The following is a 24,003-nucleotide window of genomic DNA, read 5'->3' as shown; positions in this document are numbered from 1 at the left end:
AATTTTTTTTTTCCTTGATAATTTAATTATTATTATAAAGACTCACTCTCAAATTTTATCGATAAAAATATTCACAACAATGAAGCGAAACATTTATCAACTATATATAATAATAATAATAATATAAAATCCGTGTAGACATGTCAATATAAAGTAGTTTTTTTTTAAATTTTTTAAATATTCAAAAAGTGTTTTTCGAAGACATTTTTTTTTTTTACACTTTGTCACATAATTTAAAATGAAACAAAAGTTTCGAGAAAAAAAAATCCAAAATAAGCTCCATTTATTATTATTAAAAGAAAGTTATTATTTTCTGGACTAAAAAAGCGCTATTGAGTCTCTTAGTTTCTGTAATAAATTAAAGAACAATTAAAAATTGCGCAGATTCTGATTCCTATCATTTTTTTTTTTTGTCTTTTATAACGTAAATATATTTATATTTTTTTTATTTATATAATACTTAATATTATTATAATACACTTTGTTATAATCATATAACAATAAATGAGCTTGGATATGATTAATGAAATACTTTAGGCTATCGATACACGACGAGCTTGTAGCGTATGTACATTTTTTTTTTTTATTGCATATAATATAATTGTAGATTAAATAATTGCCATTACGGAGATTCAAAACTATAATATAGAAAATAAAATAATGTTAGATATAAAAAAAAACAAAAAAATAAAAATTGGTCCTTGCGACAAACATAAGCGAGAAATACGACTTTTAGAAGCTTCCTTTAAAAAACAAAAAAAATTTATTTTTTAATTTACATTTATTAATTAAATTTACTCTCAACAGTCATTGACAAAAATTCCATTAATCGTTTCAATTTTATTTTTTTCAAAAAACTGTTTTTAATAATCAAATATTTCTAAAGGTAATTTTGTATTCAATTTAAAAAATTAATAAGTTTTCAAATTACTAGATTAGTTATCTAATATGTAATATATAAAAGTTTTTTTGATATATATTATTTTTAGAGGAATTTGTGAATTATTTTTTGTCTGTCATTCACATTTTTTTTTTTTTTTTTTTTTTTTGCTCAGAATTATTTAAAAGCAAAATAAAAAAAATAGGTCCTCGTAGGTCTTAGTATTTAAAAGAAGAATTATAAATTATTAAATTCTTTAATTCATTTCAAGTTAAATAATTTTTTTTTTTAAATAAAAATTCTTGCCAATTTTTGTCGGTAAAAAAAATTTTGGAAGCTCTTTAAAGTCACATTCCCAACAGGAGCCAAACAGTAGAGATACTCGTATAGCATTTTTTTTTTTTTTTTTTATTATTATTTATTAACAGTGGCAGCCAACGTAGTACACTATTAGAGATGAATTTAACTATTATCACAGATTTATTTACAGACAGATTAACAGTCATTGATTGAATCTTGACAATTAAATATATATATAAAAAAAATTCTGTCTGCCTGCCTCTCCTGTTTACGATCGTTTAAAAAAAAAAAAAAAAAAAAAAAAAAATAATCGACATTAAATATTTAAAATCCCAGAGGCTGGAAATTTTTTTTTGGAAAAAAATTCTTCACAAAGAAATTAATAGCAATTTAAAAAAAAGAACAGGCAATGACAATCAATCTCAGAAATCTTATTTAAAATTGAAAACAAATAATCTAATACCTACTTGGACCTCTGGATATATTTAAATAGCACCCTATTTGTAAAATGTTAATTCAGTTTAAAAAAAAAAAGGAAGCTAAATTAATTTTTTTATTTTACAATTATGACAAAAATAAGAAATTTGTGCAAATCGTTGTATTGTCATTTTTTTTTTTAATTGAAAAAAAAACTTTCGTCAAAAATTTCGATAACATTTTACAAATAGTATCTTAGTGTGTATATAATCTAAACTTAAAGCTGATTTTTTTTTTGTTTTTTTCCATTTTTTTTTTTTAGAGAGGTATTAGAGACGTCAATTTTGTGTTTTTATGTTCCGTCGTGAAAAATAAAAAAACAAATTTCCACGTTGAAAGAAAAATTAAAAAATATTCAAATAGACGTTCATTTTATGAAAATGCACATATTTACTAATATCTTTGGAAAGACGGCGATAAAGAATGTCAAAATTGTTTCTACTCTTTTTTTTCAAATTTAGGCAAAAAATTCAATTTTCTGTCATTATAATAACAAATGCGCATTCTCCGCCCGTCTGACTATTATGGAAAACAATGTTATATATTTAGTTTTAGAAATAAAACTAGTACTTAGCTATCTCTCGTTAACAACATTTCTTTCTATGTTGTTTAGTGTTTTTTCTCAAATTCACCGTCTCGTTGGTTTGAATTGCTTGTCGTACCTTCATTTCTTTCTTCGTGCGTAATACTTGTCGTGTTATATCCGAAAACATCTTAAATAAAATTTTTTATTAGAAATTTCATTAATATTTAAAAATTTTTTTTTCAAAATAAATTCGATAAAATTGAAAAAAAGGGAAATGTCTTAATAATAATAATTTTCCAATAAAAAAAAAATACCTCATCGACGTTGATATTATCTTTAGCGGAAGTTTCAAAAAGTTGAATTCCCATTTGATTGGCAAAACGTTGTGCGTCTTCTGTGAGGACAACTTTATTATTTGGTGAATCATTTTTATTTCCAACTAAAATCTTATTGACTAATTCGCAATTGTATTCAATTTCGTGTAGCCATCTTTTCACATTTGCAAATGTATCGCCACTTGTTACATCGTAAACAACTATCACTCCATGTGTACCTCGATAATAAGTCGATGTTATTGTTCGAAAACGCTCTTGTCCGGCTGTGTCCCAAATTTGTAATTTCACTCGTTCACCATCAATTTGTACTGTACGAATTTTAAAATCCACTCCTATTGTCGTAATATAACTGCCACTAAATGTATTGTCAGCAAATCGCAGCAACAAGGAACTTTTTCCAACACCTTAAATAAAAAAACATACAATTATTATAATTAGTAATAATAAATTTTAAAATAATGTTCATTTATTATTTAATTTTTAAAAATAATTTCCAAAATAAATATTTAATTAGTATTTGAAAATTAAAATTCTTTCACATTAATACGAAAGAAACGAATGAGATAAAACAAATAAATCAGTTGCATCAATTAGTAAAAATTTACAATCATTTTTAAACTTTGAACACTTGAATGATTAGATTTGTTATTTTCATGTATTATATAGGATATAGTAATTAAATATAATGAATAAAATGACGAAATACAAAAAAATTAAATGAACGAATAAAATAATAGTTAAAAGTATTTAAAAATTTAATACTAAAGAATGACGTATCGAAATAGTTGCAACATCATTAATTCTATGTTTTCCGCAATTTAAACTAGATTTTAAACCAGCTTTATGATGGAAGAAGGGTTATAGAGAGTAACTACTACAATCTAGATAACAATGAAATAATGATCTCAATTAGCGTAGAGCACTAACACATTTGACTCTATATTTTGTTTTTTCTTTCATTTTAAACAGATAAAAACAAATATCAAAATTAAATTTAAATAATTCTCCATTACAATGATTTTAACAAAAAAAAAAAAAATTCTAAAATAAATTTCAATAATATTTAGTCATTTGAGAAAGGATAATAATTAAGCTAAAGTGATAACTCTTATCTTATGTCGAGAACAGGGAAATTTCTCTTACGCGTTCCGTTCTGATTTAAAAAAAATAAAGGATTTAATTTTTTTTTTAATTCTAAATATTAAAATAAATTTGCATATTAAATTATTCAGTCTAATTGAGGAGAAAATTACATATAAATTTATTGAAATTCTTTCAATAGAAATAAAAACATTCGATATTCATTTTCTACAAATTGTTAAAAATAATTTTCCCGATTTTTTAAAAGACAAATTTTTTTTATAAACTAAAAATTAGTAAGAAACAAAAAAAAATCTCTTTTATTTAAATACTTAAGTTAGGAAATATTTTAGTGGAAATAAATTAACCTATAGTGTATTTGCTAAATTTAAATCAAAGGTCAACTTTGTTGCAGATTGCAAAGAATTACCACGCTAATCATTTTTTTTTTTTTCAATATCACACTAACGGATTTTTTAATGTATTTTTTATAATAGAACATTGAGATAAATATTAATTTGTAAACCAATATAATTTGTGAATTCAATATACATATATATATATAAGAAAAATATTAAACTCCATTATAAAAATGACATTTTTTTTTTTAAATAATAGTTTTCCATCCTGCACGGATAAAATAATTATGAAACACTTACCACTATCTCCTATCATGAGAAGTTTAAACAAATGATCATATTCCTTAGACATTTTTACAATGTTTTTTTTTTTTTTTTTTTTGATAGAGTTGTGTATATTATTTGATCGATGAAGAATGTCAGTTATTTATTCTTTCTTCTTGGAATAAAGAACTATTATACAAACGGAGTCGTTTTGTTGCCCTGAATTATTTCAGCAATTGCATTAAACAATTTTTAGAAATCACTAATTATTGTTTATTGAACAAAGCACTAGAAAATTAGATAATTGCCATATTTGATCGATGTTAATATTTATTATCATTGCGGAAGAAAAAACGTTACTCATTTACCCACGACGCCCATTTTCGTATATCAACTTGACATTGTCGCCATTTTCTTTAAATACTACCAACTTTGACATTTCTTTTTTTTTTTGCAAAACACACATTTGGTAAGACTGTAAACGCGCCAAAAATTCAAAATTTTCTCTATTCTCCCCTTTTTAAACAAAAAGTTTAAAAAAAAATTTTTAAATTCAAAAAGCCGGTAAACATTTTAGAATAATAATATTAAGATTTTTATTAAAATAACATTTTTCATAAATGTGTAATATTATAAAAAGGTAAAAATACAAAAATGTGGTGTGATTACAATTAGTATAGTAAACCATTTATTATTAGAATTTATTAAATAATTTTTTTTTATAAATGTTTTAACATATGATAAATGTCAATTTTTTTAATAATTGAATTTTTATTTTTTGAAATCATAAAATTTGTGTCACGTACGCACAAGATATGAGCGCCTCTTTCGATTTATTTGTGAACTCGATTTTTTGGGAAATCGGTAGCCGGAACAAAAAAAAAAGGGTTAAAAAGGTCATATGCGGCTTTAAAAGGTCGTTGACAGTTTATAAAGAAAAGAAAGGAAGTTACCATTGATAATTTCCAAGATAATGTTTTATTTTGATAAAAAGTATATAAATGTTTTGTAAATGATAGAATTTTTTTATTCCCCGTCCAATTGAAGGACATTAAGATTTTTAGTCTTTAGTGAAGCTTTAGAAATAGCGACGACGGGACTGACGTGTTTCAAAGTATATAATAAACTTTTTCCTGATAAAAAATCATTGTAAATACTTTGATAATATTTTAATAGATATTTTTTACAAACAATAAAATGACCGAAGAAGTGAAATTGGATCATAGAGCAAAAAAGAGAATAAAAGAAGTGAAAAGAAAAGCAAGACCTGGTGAGTAAATATTTTCTAACCTCAAAAAAAAAAAAAAAATTTGATATCAATAAATAAAATTAGTTTTTTGATAATAAATCTTATTTTTCTAAAAAAAGAAAATTATTCATTTTTTTTTTTAAATTTTCGGTTTTTTATTTATTCTATTTATTCTCTATTTCAAGTATACTAGACTACACAAGAAACGTCAAGGGAAGGATACATCATTTTCAATGGAATAAAAACCTTTATACCTAAAATTTTGCAAGTTAAACATAATTAATTGATTTTTTGAGATATTTTTTTTAAAATAGTTTTACGTGATATTAATATCTCATTTTTGGAACAAAAGAAAAAATTATATTTTCGTTATAGAATTGTAATTAGATGATTTTTTTTTCAAGGTTATTTGTTGCCTTATTTTTCTTTAAATTCCAAGTTCTGTTTTCTATTAAGAAAAAAAATTTTGTTTCTCTTAAAAATTGCGTCATTTTATGATGTAATGAAGAAAAATGATTTTAATTACAGAGCTCGCCGATAAAGTTGCATGGCTTCAACATGCATATCATAAAAATTTTGACATCTTTTGGAATTTTAATGACAATATAGATCGTATTGAGGAGGGTAAAATACCAGTTGAAGAATTTATAGAAAAATATGAAAAACCTTATAAACCTGTGATAATTCGAGGAATACAAAAAGACTGGAAAGCACAAAATAAATGGACTATTGAGGTCTTTTTTTTTAAATACTAATTTATTTTTTTAAAGATATATATATATTTTTTTTCCTTTTAATTGAAAATAAAATTTTCTTTTAGCGATTGGCAAAAAAGTATCGTAATCAAAAATTTAAATGCGGTGAGGACAATGAGGGCTATAGTGTAAAAATGAAAATGAAATACTATGTTCGATATATGTCAAGAACAGATGATGACTCACCATTATATATCTTTGATAGTTCCTTTGGTGAACATCCTCGGAGAAAAAAATTACTCGAAGATTATGAAATTCCATATTATTTTCGCGATGATCTTTTTCAATATGCAGGAGAACATCGTCGTCCGCCTTATCGTTGGTTTGTTATGGGTCCAGCAAGATCTGGTACGTAAATTGTATTTTAACAATTAAAAAAAAAAAAAAAATACAATTACTAACAATTTTAAATAATGCAAAAAAAAGGAAATTAAAAAATAAAATTAAAATCAACAGGAACGGGAATTCATATAGATCCATTGGGCACAAGTGCATGGAATGCATTGGTTTCGGGACATAAAAGATGGTGCCTTTTTCCAACGCATACACCGCGAGAATTATTAAAAGTCACTGCCGCTGAAGGTGGTAAACAACGCGACGAGGCAATTACATGGTTTTCTGTTATTTATCCACGAACAAAATTACCGTCCTGGCCTCAAGATTGTTTACCCGTTGAAATTCTTCAAAAACCCGGTGAAACAGTTTTTGTCCCCGGTGGTTGGTGGCACGTTGTTCTTAATTTAGATGAGACAATTGCCGTTACACAAAATTTTTGTTCACGCACAAACTTTCCAATTGTCTGGCATAAGACAGTAAGATTTATTTTAATAGTCATAAAAAAAAATTTACCCAAAAAAGCAAATTTATGGTAAATAAATTTTTTTTAAGGTTCGCGGACGACCAAAGTTATCTCGTAAGTGGTTAAAGGCCCTTGGTGAAAAAACACCGGAAATTGCGGCACTAGCTGAAAAAATTGATATCAAAGAAGATACAGGCGTTGCAAGTGATTCTTCAAGTGAATCATCGAGCAGCTCATCAAGTAGTAGCGGCAGTAGTCAATCGGAAGAAAGTGAAGATGACAGTGGTCAGGAATCATTAATTGGACACAAGAAAAAAAAGAGGTGACAAGAAACAAATAAATGGAAGAGAACATTTAATATTTTTTACTCATTTTTTGCTAATAAAAAAAAAATTCATACTTAATTATATATTTTTCAAAGAAAGGAAATTTTATTCAAAAATTTAATTTAAATTATAAATCAAAAAGAAATTTAATGACATTTTTATTTTCCATTTGTAATGAAAATTTTCTTTTATTATAAATAACACTACTTTTTTTGTTCTGTTTTTTTTTTTTTTTTGTTTTCTTTTTTTTGTAGAAGAAAACTGGACAACAATCAACCCTGACAATGTCGTGTTCTCGGGACCTACAAAGACCTCAGACTGTACAGTATTAATCAACTGTTATTGTTTGTACTAAGAATAAATATTGTAATTAGTTTATGTATATTTTTAAACACCAAAATTTTGTGAAAAATCAACGAATTTGAAAATTTATCAATAATGAAAATAAAGAAATAATTTCTTTCACAAATTTGGTGTTAATTATAATTTTTTTTACAATTAGGCGGAAAAAAAACGCTATTAACTAAAGTGACAATTTTTTGTTTTTTATACGACACTTAAGCACAAGTAGATTCTATTTATCGAAAAAATTTTTTGTAAAAATACAAAACACATTTTTAAATTTTTTTAAAAATTAATTTTTGATAAAATTAAAGACAGATCCACTTGTGCCGATATTCGTATATCTTTATCATTATTTGTAAATGATGACACAGTCATTTATCATTAAAAAATTTTTGTAATTAGCAACATTATATGTCCATAATAAAATAAATGCTACATATATACTGATAAATTTCATTAATAATTATTATCTACACACACACACACATACACACTCACAGTCCCCGAGTTTTTTTAGGCGCTTTTTTAGAAAAATTTACCTTACATTTCTAAACAACAATAATATCGAACAAATAAATTCTGATTTACACAATCTCAAAAAGATCATATTATTAAAACTGCATTTTAGCGTAGAAAATATGGGAGAGAAAAAAAAACTAACAGCACACAATAAAATCAGTACTAATCGTTTGTATATAGGAATTATAAATAATACTGACAAGTAATTGACTAAAAAAAAAAAAAAATGTAAAAGCTTGGAAAATTTTTCTAAATTATTTAACAATTCTTATAAAGGGAGTTTATACGTCAAAAAAACGTAATTGATGAGAAATAAAATTTATCTCTTTTTTAGAAAAAAAAGAGACACTTAAATTAGTATATAATCTAAAAAAAAATTAATTCACTGGTATAAAAATTTAATTGGAAGATTTTTAAATGGGGAACGAAAAAAATGTTAAAATACTCTAAAAGTTAAATTTTTAATAAAATTTCAATATTATTGCTTTTTTTTTTTTTAGATCCCCATTAAACTAATAATTCGCAATTAAAGAATAAATTATATTCTTCGTGCTAGCATTTCAATGAGTTGCTCCTCTGGTAATTTCTTGGATCTCTCTTGATGTAGTTCCATAATTTTATCGTTCCATCACTTCATGGCGATCATACAATGCATGAAAATAGACGGTAAATAACACAGAAGCAAAGAAAGCATAAAATTATAAAAAAAAAACAAAAGCAAAAAATTAGATACAGCCCTAGAGAAAATTTTTTCCACATTACAAAAAGAATCAATTTTAAAGAGACAACAATTCATTCATAAATGTGAAATATTCAATTTGTCTATGCAAAATTTTTGTTATTAATATTTATTTTTATTTTCTACTTTTAAAATTATTCATTATCTTATTTTTGACAATAATCTAAGAAAATTAAAACAAATTGAGATCTCACAAAATAATACTGAAAAAAACAATAGAATTTGTGCAAAGCCACATTTTTCATTAGACTAAAAAAAAAAATGATAAATTATTAAAAGTGGAGAGAAAAAATAATTCGTGATTGCAGGTAAACTCAAAATGTTGGTAAAGCTATAAAAAAAAGGAAATTGAAAAAAAAACCACAATAACAACGAATCTAAAGCAAAATTATAAAAACTAGATAAAAACAAAAATATTTGTAACATTTTTTTAAATATAGGCAATAATAATTAAAATTTCAAATATGTTACAAAATAAACAGCAAAAAAAAAAAAAATGATAAAACAAATTGTTACCAAAAAAAAACAAATTGCTACAAAATAAAAAAATATAACAATAAAACAATCAGAAAACAAATTAGAGAAAATTCACGCAGAGATCATAACAATAAAAAGTTAGTTAAAGGAAAATAAAAAAATAAATCAAAGGGTTTTCAAAATTTCAAATAATTAAAAACCAATTTAAAAATTAACATTTATACTACATTAAATTTTATTCCCTGATAATGAATTTTTTCTTTAATATAGCAATTTTACACAAAAAGTGCTTAAAAAGCATTCGTGTTTATAATTGCATGCTGCTTTTTGAAAAAAAAATAAACAAAAGCAATTAATAAATAAATTAAAAAAGAAAAACAAAATTAAAGGGAGACTGTGGACATTGACATAGTCAAGGAGGAGTCGGGAATTCGCCAGAGCTTCACTTCCCCAGAGCTGTAACCAACATTCCATTCGTTAAACCTGCTTCGAATTTCTCTCCTCTAAATAAATATCTCTACTTCTACCTCTAGTATTATTCTATAAAAAAAAGTGATATAAACTATTGTTTTAAAATTATAATTGCCAATTTAAAAAAAAATATTAATTAACATTGCTTACAAATTAATATTTTTCTTACTAATATTAATAAAAAAATTATTTTTAATTAGAAATAAAAAAAAATTGTTTTTTTTATTATTATTATTTTCTTATGATTATTGTTACATGTTATAAGCAATGGTAATTAATATCAAAAATTTATTTTTATAAAAAAGAATAATTTAAAAAAAGTTCAACGTTATCAGTGAAATATTTGGATACAGCTTATTAATTATAGAAAAAAAAAAGAAAATAATACTAACTTGCTAGCTGTAAAAATATTCTGTTGATTTGCAATAACTGCATTTATTGCAGTACTGTGTGCACGAACTTCTCCCAGGAGAGAACATTCCGATACTTGATCCTTTGGTACTGACCAGGCACGAAGTAAACCACCACGACAACCAGATACCATTACCGATCCACTATTAACAATGCACAAACCTAAAATCCAATCCTTGTGCGCATTATTCAACGATTGAACCAATTCCATTCGACTCAAGTCCCAACGTTTTATGCACATGTCCCTCGAACCTAAATAATTATAAAAATAATTAATTTATGGAGAAATATCAAAAAAAAAAATTATTTCCAAAAGTAGAAAATTCCATCATGGAAAAAATAGAAAATACTAACCGGAAAATAGAGTCGACTCATAAGTATCCAAACATTGTACACCATCATAATGTGGTGGTGCAAGACTGACAGATTGTCCAGACATATTTGGCTCAACAAGGGAAATTAAATGATCCTTACTACCGGCAATAACGCGTCCATCATCGGCAATTGCTAAACACATTACAGCAGCAGTATGTGGTGTACTTAATCTTCCTGTATAGGCCAATTTTCTTAAATCCCAAATTCTCACTTTATCACTTGACGCTGTGTAAAGTTCCTGATCCTTCATTCCCAATGCAACATCATTTATTGTATTTTCACCAACGGGTACTTGAAGTATTCGCGATGGTGTTGACAATGGAATTGGACCACTTTGCGTCTGTCCAGATGAATATAGTGTCTTTATACATGTATTGCCCGATCTTAAATCCCAAACTTTTACATAAGCCGCAGAAACGCTGAATAAAAGATTATGAATCGCTGAATATTTCACAGCAACAACATTATTTGGATGTCCACCAAGTGTCATGTTCTCAAGACCAGTTGCCAAGTCCCATACTTTCACTGTTCGATCTAATAAATAATAAAATAATAATTAAAATAAATTTTTTTTTGAATTTAGGAATTAAAATATTAAAGCAAAATTAAACGCGCGAAATTAGAGATTTAATTGTTTATTATAAAGAAATTAAAATTAATATTATCAATAATATTTTTAATTTATTATAATATTATTACATTGTTAATAATAATTCCTTAATTTTTATCAAATAGAAAAAAATATTTCTTGATTTTTTTTTGATTATCTGTCGATAATTTTTCAGAAATTATTCAAGAAAATTTTCGATTTAAAATTTAAATTGATAATTCTTAATATAACATATATCGGTAAAGGTCTTATAAAAATTTATTATCAAAATATTTATCATTAAATAAAATTTTTTATTTTTTATTATATAATAATAAATAATTATTATTATTAATAAATTTAAATTAATAAATAAATAATTTATAAATTATTTAAATTTAATATTTAATATATATTATTCAATATTCCTAATTAATTAATTAATGTAACATATATAAATATATATAAAATATAATAATTTAAATTTTATTTTAAATAAAAATTATTAAAAAAAATTAATACTTAGTCAAAATTAAAAATTTATATTTATATATAATATAAATTTTTTTAATTATAATAACAAAAATAAATAAATATTTTGTGAAAATAAAAAAAAAGTTTAATTTGTATTATATAATATAAATAATAAATATAATATAAATAAATAAATAATATAAAATTTTTTTTATTATTTTTAAAATTAAATTATTGTGATGTAATTAAATAAATTTTTGAAATTTGATAAAATTATCAACTTATGCAGCTTACTCTAACAGCAATCGAATCAATTTTTCTCACAATCCTCACAATTTTTTTGCACGATTGTAAAAACATTGAAAAATTTTAACCAACACAAAATAATGTCAAACAACACATTTAAAAAAAAACAAAAGACCTATAACAAATACTAACTTCAGGTGTGGACAGAATGAACGAAAGATATTCACGATTATTATATGTAATAAAAAATAAAATAGGAATTAAAATATTAATTACCTTTTGAACCGCTAAAAAGAAGATCGTCGGTTGTACAAATAGTTAGGACTGCCTTACTGTGTCCTTCGGCAACATGAGAACATTGTAAAATAGATCTGGGCGCAGTCTGAAAAAAAAAATTAATTTATATTTAAAAAATTGAATTTAATAATTAAAATATGAAAAAAATTTTTTTTTTAAATTATATTTACTTTTCCCTGATATTGTGAAATAACACCCTTGGAGGGTGGTGGATCGGATGGTGCTGGCTGTCGACTTGCCGTCAATCTTGAGAATACATTTTCCTCACGACTATTGAAACGTCGATAGGTAGTTGGTGAACCAGGTGGCGATGAAATATCCAGAAGTGATACCTGCTCCCTGGTTGGGCCGTTTGTTATGTTAGCATTTTGTTAGTTAGCCACTTGTGTGATCTGCTTTTTTTTTTTATTCCACAGGCTAATTTTCCCAAAAGCTATTTTCTAAATATTGCTAAGTGAAATTTGTTTTTTTTTTTTTTATCGAAACATGCAAATGCGAATGTGTGAAAAATTACTGTTTGTTATTTTTTTTTTACAGTGCGATGGTGAAAAAAAGATGTGTTTTTTTTCGTTAATTAATTAATCAACATTCTTCACGTGCCAGAAAATAATCTTCCTTTGCCAAAATGAAATAGAAAAGAAAACAAAAGCTTTTTTTTTCTTGTAAAATTAGTCAATTGACTATCATACCAAATTTACAGTATTTTTGATGCTGCAATTTCTACTAAAAAAAAAAATTTAATGTTTGTACGTCTTTTCTAGTTTTTTTTTTCTCTCAATTGTTAAATTAATCGATATTTTTTTTTTTTGAAAATGAAACAAAATAATTCTTTACATCAATTTTGAATAAATAAAATAATTATTAATAATAATATCATTAAAAAAGTACTAACAATTTTTGATTAATGTAATTAAAATTAATTTTTAAAAATTTATATTTATTATTCTAAAAAAAAGAAAGTTAATTTTTTGTTAAAATTAGTGCTCTTGTCACTCTAATAAAAATAGAACATAATTCAGTTACTTTGAACTTTATTACACTCTAATATTCGATTTGATACAAAGCTCTTTTGAATAAATTATTACATTTTCGACGTACGAACTATTATTAAAAAAAAAGACTTTTATATCCTACTTTGTATATAAATCAACACATTCATACAAAATCGTTGTTTCCCTTTTCAATTATTTTTCTGTCTACAAAAATTATTCTCTTAAAAAAAAATATATATATATACATCTGTTACTTATTGGCACTGGTAAAAGAGAGAGGGCAAGTTATAATAATATTTGTCACATTACTTTTATTATTATTATTATAATAATTATAATTTCAATCAAATTATAATTATCGTTATTTTAATTTTTAATATAAAATATCAAAATAATTACAATTAATTGTAATGAACGATAATTATAAATTCAAGTAATTATATAAATTTTAGTTCCATTAACTATAATTATTATAATATTAATTGTGTTATTTGATAAATTATAGAATTAGATATAGTTAAATACTCTAATTGATCAATTTCTACTTTTTTTTTCTAATTATAAAAAATAAATTAATAAATGGCAAAATTCTAAATCTTAATCATATAATTAATTCAGCCTTTTAGTATATAATTTTTATAAAAATTAAATTTGTTTTCATAAAAAAAATTTTTCTAGGCACTATTCACGTCACTATGAATTTTCTTTTTTATAGCATCGTCTTTTGCAATTCCCATTTATTTTATTTTTTTTAAATATTTCCTTGCTTAAAAATTTCAATGCACACAAAAATAAAATCTAATGTATACGTGAAAATTAAGAGGAATCTAAATTCTATTCTCGTATATAATTTAATATAAAATTATATTTTTAGTTAATTATTGTTATTTATTACTTATTAAGTATTATATTTATTATTAATTACTTTAAGTAGAAATTTCTTTTTTTTTAAATTAATTTGAAATTTTTATAATAGATTCCTATTTTTTTTCTTTATTTTGAATAGTAAAATATGCGTGCATTGAGGTTTTTTGACTAGTAAAACTCTATTATAGAAGGAACAGAACTAAAGTGCATGATATAGGACATCAAAACACAAATATGCAAGGAAAATAAAGGCAAAGACGTGCTGTATTATTTCCACTCACATTGAGCCTCCGCCCGGATGTAAAGGACGCCTCAAAGGTCTCGGAGATGTGCTATCTCGTCGATTTAAAGTTGGCGAACCCCCAGTTATCCCAGTTCCATATTGATTTCTCGTTAGAATCAAACCTCTAAAGAATACGATATTCAATTTTTCTCCCTCAAATTCACAAAAAAATTCTATCATTCTTTTCGAGGTGACACAAAAATGTAAAAAACATAAATACCAAAATTAATTCTACTAGAAATAGGTTTTTAAAAAAAAATTACAAAACTGGATACTATAATAAAAAAAAGACAAAAACTGACTACAGAAAATATGCTAGAAAAATTAATTATTCTTCTAAAAACAAAAATTCTACTGTGAAAATAAATTCGAATATAAAAACTTACTTGAGACTTCCTGGAGCACTGGGAACTCGTGTTAAAGGATGATTGTGATTTTGATTTTGATCCTCAACTTTTGGACTCTCATTACCAGGATTAATTCCAAATAAAAGTTCCTGCGTTTGCGTTGTTCTTCGGCGAATTTTATTATTCTTTGGCTTCTCTCCAGTAATAACTTGATTGCAATTTTCACTAAAATAAAACGATATTAAAAAAATAAACCAAATATTAAAACTAAAAAACAAATTCTAAATAAAATATTTGAAAATTGAAAAATACTTACGTATCGGGCGATGAGCTACGTGAACTTGGTGGACTATAAGCAGGCACGGAATTATGAATATTTGTAAATGAAAGAAAATCCCTATCGCGAAGAACATGCTCAAGCAATTGATGTTGTACATCACTCTCTTGAGAAACTTGATTAAGTCTTGATTCCATATCTCTAGCTTCAAGTTGTTTTTGAGCAGCCACATAACTTTGTTCAACGGTAAATGTGAGCATTTTTTGTAATAAATACTGAGCCTCCTCAACTGATTTTATATTTCCAATTAACGAATCAACGCCAACTTCTTCAACAAATTCTCCATCGCCATCGCCCATTTCAACAACATCCCTCTGACATTCGGCAATACTATCCTAAAAAAATTAAAATTTAAATCAATTTTCTTTTTTCAATAAAAATTTTTCCAACTTGCAATCCTGAATAGGGAAAAATTTATAGCTGGTAAAAAAATGGACTTACTTGAAGATAACTTATTTTACTCTTAACATTATCGATTTCCTCATCAATATCAGTGGACTCGACTCTCGTCGATGTTATATTGTTTTTTGATTTTTGAAGTCTCTCCAATTCTCTTCCCATTTCTTCGCGTTCCTGAAGAAGTTTTTCCATTTCACGTTCAGTTTCAACGGCTGCCTGTTTTGCGAGCGCTTGTTTTGTTATTGTTCTCTCCAATGTTTGCCATCGTTGCTTGAGTGCTTTTGGATTAACTGGTTTTACAATTGTACGACCAGCGGCACGTTGACTTAAACCACGATCTCTTTTTCTCAATGCTGTAACCTCTTCTTGTTTTCGTCTTAAAACAACTTCCTTCATTCTTTTATCAGCCTCTAATGTACGAATCATATTTGCATTTTTACGACTCTCCTTACGTAATTGTGCAATTTCCCTATTACGTTTCAATTCATTTTCCTTATGTCTTTGCGCCTCTTCACGCATTTTATTCAATAATTTCACTTTTGCCCGTTTCATTTCAGCTAATTCATTACGTAAACCCTTGAGACGATTTTCATTTTGTGTTTGACTTTTTAATAAACGTGCATGTTCTTTTTTCGCCGATTGCAATACACGCATTTCTTTTTGCATTGACGATAATTTCTTTTCATATTCATCGCGTAATTTTCTCACTTTTTCCGTTTGCGGTGTAGGTTGTTGTTGAAGTGATGTTAATACCTTATCTCTCTCGTCCTGTGTATTACGAATACGCGCTTGCAATTGTGACAATTTATCCTCGTAATGTTGTTTCATTGTTTGTAAACGTCTTTGTGATAATTCTAATTCTTGAATTAATCTTTGTTTCACATCAATGTCAGATGTTAAAGCCTCAAGTTCCCTTCCCATTGCCTCTTCCTCTTCGTCTTCTTCTGCCAAAGGACAATTATATTTTTCTATATTTCAATTTAGAAAATTTGATTAATATCTTTCTTTTCATTTTTTTAAATATTTCCTTTATTTCCCAAAAAAATCATTTATATTTACCTTTACGATCCGAATCATCGTCGGATTCATCTTCGCTCATTGAATCTTGACCATTTTCAGTATCGTCATTGTCACCATCGTCACCTTCTCTGCTGCTCATTGTTGAATTTAATGTGTGTTGTTCTTTTAAAGTTGCTAGGAGATCCATTTCTTTTTGTAATTCACGTTTCGCGTCATTTAAAACTGATGATGAATCACTATTAATTACGTACGATGTATCGTTGTAAGGATTCACTGCATTTATCTGTAAAAAAAATTACTTAAATAATTAAGATTACCTTAAAAAAAGGAAATTATTTTCTTGAAACGATTTTTTTTTTAATTACCTGCGTCTTTCTTCGTTTTAATTGTTGATACATTGCTTCAGCTTCAAGTAATCTGGCTCGTAATTCTTCAATTTCCTGCAGATATTCTTGAACTAAACTTGTCACATCGCCACCACCGGAAGCAAGCCAATGGCCAGCAGCTTTTTCCGCTAAGAGTAGTGAATTTTTTGCAGTCAATGCCTCAATTGTTTCCGTTAGAGCTTTAACTCGCGTTCGTAAACTTTGTAATTCATTGTTCAACATTTGATTCTCGTGCCACGCGTCATTAATTCCATCTTCTCCAACGACTCTTTTACCTGTCGAGAGAAAAAATGATAATTTATTTTTAAAAAATTTTGATTATTAAAAATTTAAATTGTTTTAAATTAACAAAAATTTCTAAATTTCTAATATAAATTAATAAAAGTAATTTTTAAAATAAAAGGAATTTAAAAAAAATTACAATAATGAAATATAGTTTAAATAAATACAAAAGTAAATAAATTACCAAGAAATGGACTTTTTTAAAAATTATTTTTAATATATATAAGATAAAATTACCTTGTCGATATTCTAATAATTCAAGTTGAAGCTGCTGTATCTCGCGGCGAAGTGACGCGATTGTCCTTGAACTCTTGTCTTGATTTATAGTCACCTTATTCTTTATGTTTCTCGCTCGATTTGCATATTTGAGAGTACTTAATGTTTCCATAAAATCACGATCGCTCGGTGATACACAAGCAATCATTACAGTTTGACTATTGCCTCCCAATGAATCTTGAAGTAATCTCGTTAGTTTTGAATCACGATAAGGTACGTGAAGTGCTTTCTTTGATTTGTCACCCAATGCCGATATTACATTTCCCAAAGCGAGCTAAATAATTAAATTTTTAAATTAAAATTTTTGATAAATTGAAATTGATGAAAAATTGATTTGATTTTAATAAACTCACTAGTCCGCAATTAATGGAAATTCCTTCCTTTGCCCTATCACCTGTAGCACCAGTTCTTTTGAGCCTTTCAGAGCCGGCTAAATCAACAAAATGAAATTTAGCAGTGAGCGTTTCAAATTCATTCATTGGCTCATTTCCCGTTGTATCAACATCAGCGTCTGGATCTTCAATTTTAATGCATCTTTGTTGTTTCACGTGTAATGTAAAAATTGCATGCGATCTCGACGATTGAGTATTCATTTGGGTTGATCCTGTTGTTCGCGAGAGAGCACCTAATCTCAAATATTCTAATGCTTGCTCGGGACTTGTAACAACTCTTGGTTCAACACCTGTTAAATGTATATTTCCACTTGTATCCTCATGAATACGTGCACCACCTCTTGGTCCACCTGGTTCCAAAAGATCCTTTAAATCTTCATTATATAATTCCAAAAATTGAGCAGTCACCTACAATAAATTTTGTAATATTAGATAAAGAATATATCAGTTACAATATTATTTTTATCTGTTCCCGTGAGTTGAATTTCAATTACGTTGAACATAGAAATATGAGAAAGGAATGTGAAAAAAACAAGTGGTTACACTAGAAGTATGGGAAATTATTTTTAAAAAAAAAGTATTTTCCTTTCTTTGGAATAGAATCAATAAAAAAAAAAAAATTTTTCGCATTCACCTTGAATTCTGGTGGTAATTGTGCACGATTCTTGGCGTATTGCTGCTTTTCAACAATACCATCAAATAATTGTTTAATGGCCCTGGGAATAATGCCAACAATACTGTCATCAATTTCAACATCGAATCCTGTTCCCATAGTATAAGTTTTGCCAGATCCAGTCTGACCATAGGCCAATACGGTTGCATTATAACCATCCAAAGCACCTTCAATAAGACGTGTAACGCACATATCATAAATATCATTTTGTCCAATATTTGTATCAAAAACATGATCATAAGTAAAGGCCTTGTCTGGTCCCAAAAATACTTGGGGTTCACCTGGAGGTACTTGTGTACATACTCTACACATATCAATCACTTCACGTGCCACCTGCGGTCGAATTCTGAAAAAAAAATCATTCATTAAATAAATAAAATATTTTTTCTATTAAAAAAACGGATATAAAAAAATAATTACAAAATAGAATAAAATTGATAGAAATTAAATTTCAATTTCAAATGAAATTATTAATTATTAAAATTTTCTTTTTCTCAATATTTATTATTCAAGTTACAAAAATACTGTCACATAAACAATAAAATCTTTTGTATTTCAATAAAAAAACAAAATCTAATCTTAGATAAAGATATATTAAACAGGGATTTTTTATTTTATCAATATTAAAAAAAAAAAATGATAAAATATTTAGTAATTGAAAATCATAAATATCGTATTGTTAAACGATCATTAAATAATCTCTATGTAAATATTAAAAATTATCAAACATATTGTGCAAACTGTTCAAAATCAATATAGTCGAAACCCTAATGACCATCATTATATTCTTTGTTATAATAATTAATTCGTTGGAAAAAAAAATAAAAATTATACCACGAATTATCGTTAAAGCTACTATTTTTTATTGTTCCAATAATGTTCGATATCTTTTTTTTTTATGTTTTAAAATAAATATTTTTTATTATATTAATTAATTACAAAAAAAATATTTTTTTTCTACTTAATTTATTTATAAAAAAAAAATCGTGAGAACAATTTGTAATAAAAATTACGTATAATAATAAGCATAGATATATTTCGCAAAACCCTAGACTAAAACTGGATCAATGAATTGACTACAATATGAGATATATTGCAATGATAAAGGAAATCAATGCGTGACGACAAAAGAAGGTGTAAAGTGTTGGGTGAATGAATTTAAAAAAAAAAAAAAAAAAAAAAAAAGAAATTTAAAAATGTATGGAATGAATGCGAAGGAGTTTGAGAGAGAGTTGAAACGTAAGTTTCAGTGGGGAGAGAGAACAGACCATTCATCGAAAAGCAGGTACTCATTATCCAACCTGCAATAAAGCCTACGCACCTGTATTAAAAAAGGAGATATTACGCGAACAACATTCGCACGGTAGTGCTGAGTAAAATAGTTAGTGACGACATTGAATGCACTAAACAAATATTTAAAAGACAGCTGACAAGATTAGATACACATCGCGGCCTCCTTCATGTAGATGATAAAAAAAAGTTTAGTCATTGCTCTTAAACAAAAGCTAAACCATGAGATCATAAATAAAAAAAAATTTTCTTAAATCTTTTTTTTCTTTTCAAAAGTTTTTAAATTTTCTTTTTCCAATATTTTTTAATTTATCAAGTTTTATGGGAAATTTTTTTATAAATTCAATTAATTAATAACTGTAACTAAAATTCTATTTATATTTTTAAATTTAAAAACATATTTTATAAATTAAACGAAATTATTTAATAATAAAGTTAAATATTTTTGTCATAATAAATAAAAAAACAATTTCTCAATTTATGTTAAATAATAATTAATAAAAAAAAACGATTTCAATAATATTTATCTTCCTTGTTATTATCAAAAAAGAACGAAAGCAAAATAAAATTTAAAATGTTTGAAAGAATAAAAAAATATTTTTTTAAAATTATAATATGTGGGACAAAAATTTCTGCTTATGTAAACATTTTTCGAAATCTATCACATATTACTAAATATTATATTGTAAACCATAATTTACATAAAATTATAAATCATTTCCTCAGAATTATTTCTGACCGATGAATAATTCAATTTTTCATTTTCAAATGCATTTTAATTTTAAATATATGCGTTTGTTTCAAACGATAATTTCTAATTACCTTCTAATTACCATATATTATATATTTAATTTTCTGTTGTTTTTTTTTCTAAATATTCTTTACATTATAAATAAAGTCATTTGGTTAAATTGACTTTTCACAGAAATCGATTTATCGTAAATATTTAATTTAAACTAAATCATTATTTATTTTTTTAAATTTATTATAAGTGATAAAATTCCGGTTTTTTTTCAAATTAACGAATAAATAAAAAAAAAAAACTCTTAGTCAATAAATAATGAAAAATTGTAAATATTTTTTTTTTCAAAGAAGGAAAAATCAATAAAATTGAAAAGTAAAGATCATAAAATGTACAAAGTATTTTTCTTAAAAATAGTTTTTGTAATAAAAAAAAAAAAAAAAACCCATAAATATGAAAAATAATCAAAAATTAAGAAACTAAAAAAAACAAATGGAAAAATAGATGTAGGGCAAAAAAAATTGTTCTTCCAAAGAAACAATTACTTTTGCGCAAAAAACTATATATTTATCTAAATTTATTCTCAGAATTTTTTTGAATATAATTTTTATAAACAAAATTCTAATTAAAAAACTAAATTTAAATTAGAAAAATTAAAAGAATTGTTTATGATATATGAGAATATTAAAATGAACCAATTATTTCTTCTTTTTTTTTTCTACAAAAGAAATAGAACATGTGAAAAAATTAAAATATCCACTTTCTATATAACAGTATAATTTAAAATGTATTTTAACAATAGAAATCTGATATTAATTATTAATTATCGAAAGTGAACGATATAATTAAACAATCAATAATTTTTACGATCCTCATAAATATTTCAGGTGAAAATAAAAAAAGAATTTTCACTTTTTTCGTCATCATTCGCACCCACGCAATGCCGAAATAAAGATCTCATTTCCAAACATTAAAGATGAAAAATTCAAATTAATTTTTTTTTCAAAAAATATTTTAATTAAAATAAATAAATAAATAATCTCACCGAACAGCAACACGAACACTGGAATCATCAGCCATCTCTCTCTCTCTCTCTCTCTTTGATTATTGTTGACGGTTGAATAATTCTGGACGACTTTGACAGTAAAACTTTTTTTTTTCTCTTAGACGAAAAAATAACAGTAAATTTTTTTTTTTATCGTTTTCTGAAGAAATTGTGTGAAGATTGATTAATCAGACTAAAAAAAAAAATTAATAATAATTCTCCTTAAATCAGCGCGAAAAAAATAATAACAATTTTTCTCATTGTTTTTCACGTGGGCTAATTTTCCAATGAGATGATAATTTTTTTTTTCTTCTTCTTTCACTTTGAGAGAACACACATTTCTCCTACATGTTTCACAATGAATTAAAATTTCCTTTCATACTCGGAACAGCCCAACGTTTAGACTGAATTTCCGAGTTTTACTGGAGCCGTATAAGGCGGACATATTTTATTCTTTCTTTGAATGGAGTTCACTTTTACGTACAAAGAACGCCATCTTGTGAGAATAAAATGCATTCGTTTTTTTTTATATAATCATCATTCAATTGATAACAATTATTTTATTTTGTTCTCATTTTTATTTTACTCCATTTTTTTCAAAAAAAAAGAAAACAAAGATTGTTCAGACAATGTAACAAATGACAGTTAACAGCTGATAACTGTCAAATTACCCTCAGTATCGTATATTGATTCATAAGGGCCCCTGAATAAAAAAAAAGAATTGTCAAAAAAAAATAATAATTAAAATTAAATATTTTTTTTTGAAATTGAGAAATTTCTTTTTATTATTATTCATATATAAAAATCAATGGATTTAAATTAAATTTAATTGTATTAAAACTTACAAAAAGGGGAAAAATAAATTTTCTATCTTCACAATTGCATATACATTATATTGAGATTGATTAATTCTAACTTCTGTCTTATTTTCTCATCATTTTGCAAATTTTCAAACCATCTTGAAACATGAATATATTCCCTTTTTTCCAAAGGCGTCAAGTCTCTCTGTAAAAGAAAAGTAAAAAAGAATTAAAAAAAAAATTGATTAACTAAATAAAAAAATTATTCATTTCTTTTTTTTTTTAAAAAAATTTTTTTAATACCATTATAGAATGCAAAATATAATATAAGGAGACGTCAGCGACGGATAATTTTGTTCCTCCTAAATATGTGGTGGATTTTAGAAACGTATTCATTTCCTGAAAAAAAAAATAGAAATTGTTTAAGCCCTCTGATTTTTTATAGAATAATTTGTTTAAAATTTTATATACCTTTAATACTCTTTTGGTATTTGCAGAATTATCAGCGTAATTTGCACAAACAGATGCATATTCAAGCCATTGTTGAGTTAAAGCTCGTGATACAGCATCATCTCCAAGAAGATTTTTCAAATTTGAAGAACTCGTTAGTGCTTGAACGATTGTACTAAATCCTTCAATTGACTGATTTTTAATTAAATTATCCATAGCAACTACCTGCGAATTAGTAACGATTTAAAAAAAAAAAAATTTTTAAATATACTCCAAATTTAGGAAATTTTAAAAAATATAAAAAAAATACAAATCATAAAAAGTAAAATAAAAAAAAAAGGTAAAATTATATTTTCTACTTTTAGAAAACAGTTCCTTTGAAAAAGAAAAATAATTTCACAAAATCGAGAAAATTGAATAGAATAAGGCAAAGGTTTTCTATTGAAAAATCCTACCTGGCTTGAAACGGTGTAAAAAGAATTAATATTACTTCCGTCATAAATTTCCAAATTTTTGAAAAGCCCTTTAAATTCATATTTAAATTAGCAAAGCACTTTTATTCCCTTTTAAAGGGAACCTTGACAAATGCCGAAAAATCTTTTCAATTATCCGTTTAATTTTGAAAAGAACTTTTCATTTCTTATTCAATAATAAAAATAAAAACATTCGTATTTTAAAGAAAGAATAATAAATAAAACAAATATTAATAATGAAAAAAAAAAAAACAAATATACAAAAAGTAAATTCAATTTTCTTACATTATTTTCCGACATGTGCACTTTTCCAGGTGTGACATCTAAATATTTTGATATTCTCTGCACACATTTTATGTTACACAGGACCATTATTATTTATTTAATGATAAAATCTGTTAAAAAAAACAAATTAACACGTGTCGTTTGCGGCGTTTTTTTTAAGGTTATAAAAGTTACTTTACTGAAGGAAAGTTTCCATGAAACATTTCAAAATGTCAAAGAAAGAGGCGGGAATATTTAAATTAAATACAATAATTATTCTTATTAAATATTTAATTTAAATTAAATTGAAAATTAATTTTTGAAAATTAATTAAATAATAAAAATATTTTTACTTTAGTGAAACTGTAAAATTTAAAAACAAAAACAATATT

The 24,003-nt window shown here is 25.1% G+C and overlaps 4 protein-coding genes across 7 annotated transcripts; 1 reads left to right on the top strand and 3 right to left on the bottom strand.

The window, feature by feature from the left end:
- Positions 1–1,272: 1,272 nt before the first annotated feature.
- Positions 1,273–4,640, bottom strand: LOC127280039 (ras-related protein Rab-35). Its single transcript, XM_051302771.1, has 3 exons — positions 4,258–4,640; positions 2,498–2,922; positions 1,273–2,370 (listed from the first exon to the last, which is right to left on the bottom strand). Exons 1-3 carry the CDS (start codon positions 4,307–4,309, stop codon positions 2,242–2,244), a joined length of 606 nt encoding a protein of 201 aa, XP_051158728.1. The 5' UTR covers positions 4,310–4,640; the 3' UTR covers positions 1,273–2,241.
- A 448-nt stretch (positions 4,641–5,088) lies between these two features.
- On the top strand, positions 5,089–7,819 carry LOC127280035 (bifunctional arginine demethylase and lysyl-hydroxylase PSR). The gene is made up of 6 exons (XM_051302766.1): positions 5,089–5,491; positions 5,999–6,204; positions 6,291–6,573; positions 6,682–7,037; positions 7,114–7,346; positions 7,605–7,819. Exons 1-6 carry the CDS (start codon positions 5,419–5,421, stop codon positions 7,630–7,632), a joined length of 1,179 nt encoding a protein of 392 aa, XP_051158723.1. The 5' UTR covers positions 5,089–5,418; the 3' UTR covers positions 7,633–7,819.
- A 250-nt stretch (positions 7,820–8,069) lies between these two features.
- On the bottom strand, positions 8,070–22,317 carry LOC127280030 (kinesin-like protein KIF21A). 4 transcript variants are annotated; one of them, XM_051302753.1, is made up of 15 exons: positions 21,625–22,317; positions 18,509–18,893; positions 17,836–18,282; positions 17,444–17,756; positions 16,904–17,199; positions 16,578–16,821; positions 15,561–16,486; positions 15,099–15,454; positions 14,822–15,007; positions 14,434–14,559; positions 12,464–12,632; positions 12,273–12,378; positions 10,667–11,221; positions 10,294–10,564; positions 8,070–9,886 (listed from the first exon to the last, which is right to left on the bottom strand). In XM_051302753.1, the coding sequence occupies exons 1-15, from the start codon at positions 21,657–21,659 to the stop codon at positions 9,814–9,816; spliced, it is 4,488 nt and encodes a 1,495-aa protein (XP_051158710.1). In that variant the 5' UTR covers positions 21,660–22,317; the 3' UTR covers positions 8,070–9,813. The 4 variants fall into 4 exon arrangements, with proteins under 4 accessions (XP_051158710.1, XP_051158709.1, XP_051158711.1 ...); XM_051302752.1 differs by having other exon boundaries at positions 8,070–8,845; XM_051302754.1 differs by having other exon boundaries at positions 8,070–8,845; positions 15,561–16,462.
- A 116-nt stretch (positions 22,318–22,433) lies between these two features.
- LOC127280043 (eukaryotic translation elongation factor 1 epsilon-1) lies at positions 22,434–23,821 on the bottom strand. Its single transcript, XM_051302774.1, has 4 exons — positions 23,633–23,821; positions 22,896–23,099; positions 22,728–22,823; positions 22,434–22,629 (listed from the first exon to the last, which is right to left on the bottom strand). Exons 1-4 carry the CDS (start codon positions 23,717–23,719, stop codon positions 22,498–22,500), a joined length of 519 nt encoding a protein of 172 aa, XP_051158731.1. The 5' UTR covers positions 23,720–23,821; the 3' UTR covers positions 22,434–22,497.
- Between the last annotated feature and the right edge of the window lie 182 nt (positions 23,822–24,003).

The sequence above is a fragment of the Leptopilina boulardi genome, unplaced genomic scaffold (genome assembly GCF_019393585.1).
Source record: "Leptopilina boulardi isolate dan_hultmark-lab unplaced genomic scaffold, ZJU_Lbou_2.1 LbouV2_229, whole genome shotgun sequence".
Classification (NCBI taxonomy): domain Eukaryota; kingdom Metazoa; phylum Arthropoda; class Insecta; order Hymenoptera; family Figitidae; genus Leptopilina; species Leptopilina boulardi.
Note: the sequence above shows the minus strand (reverse complement) of the source record. Positions and strands in the feature narration are given on the sequence as shown.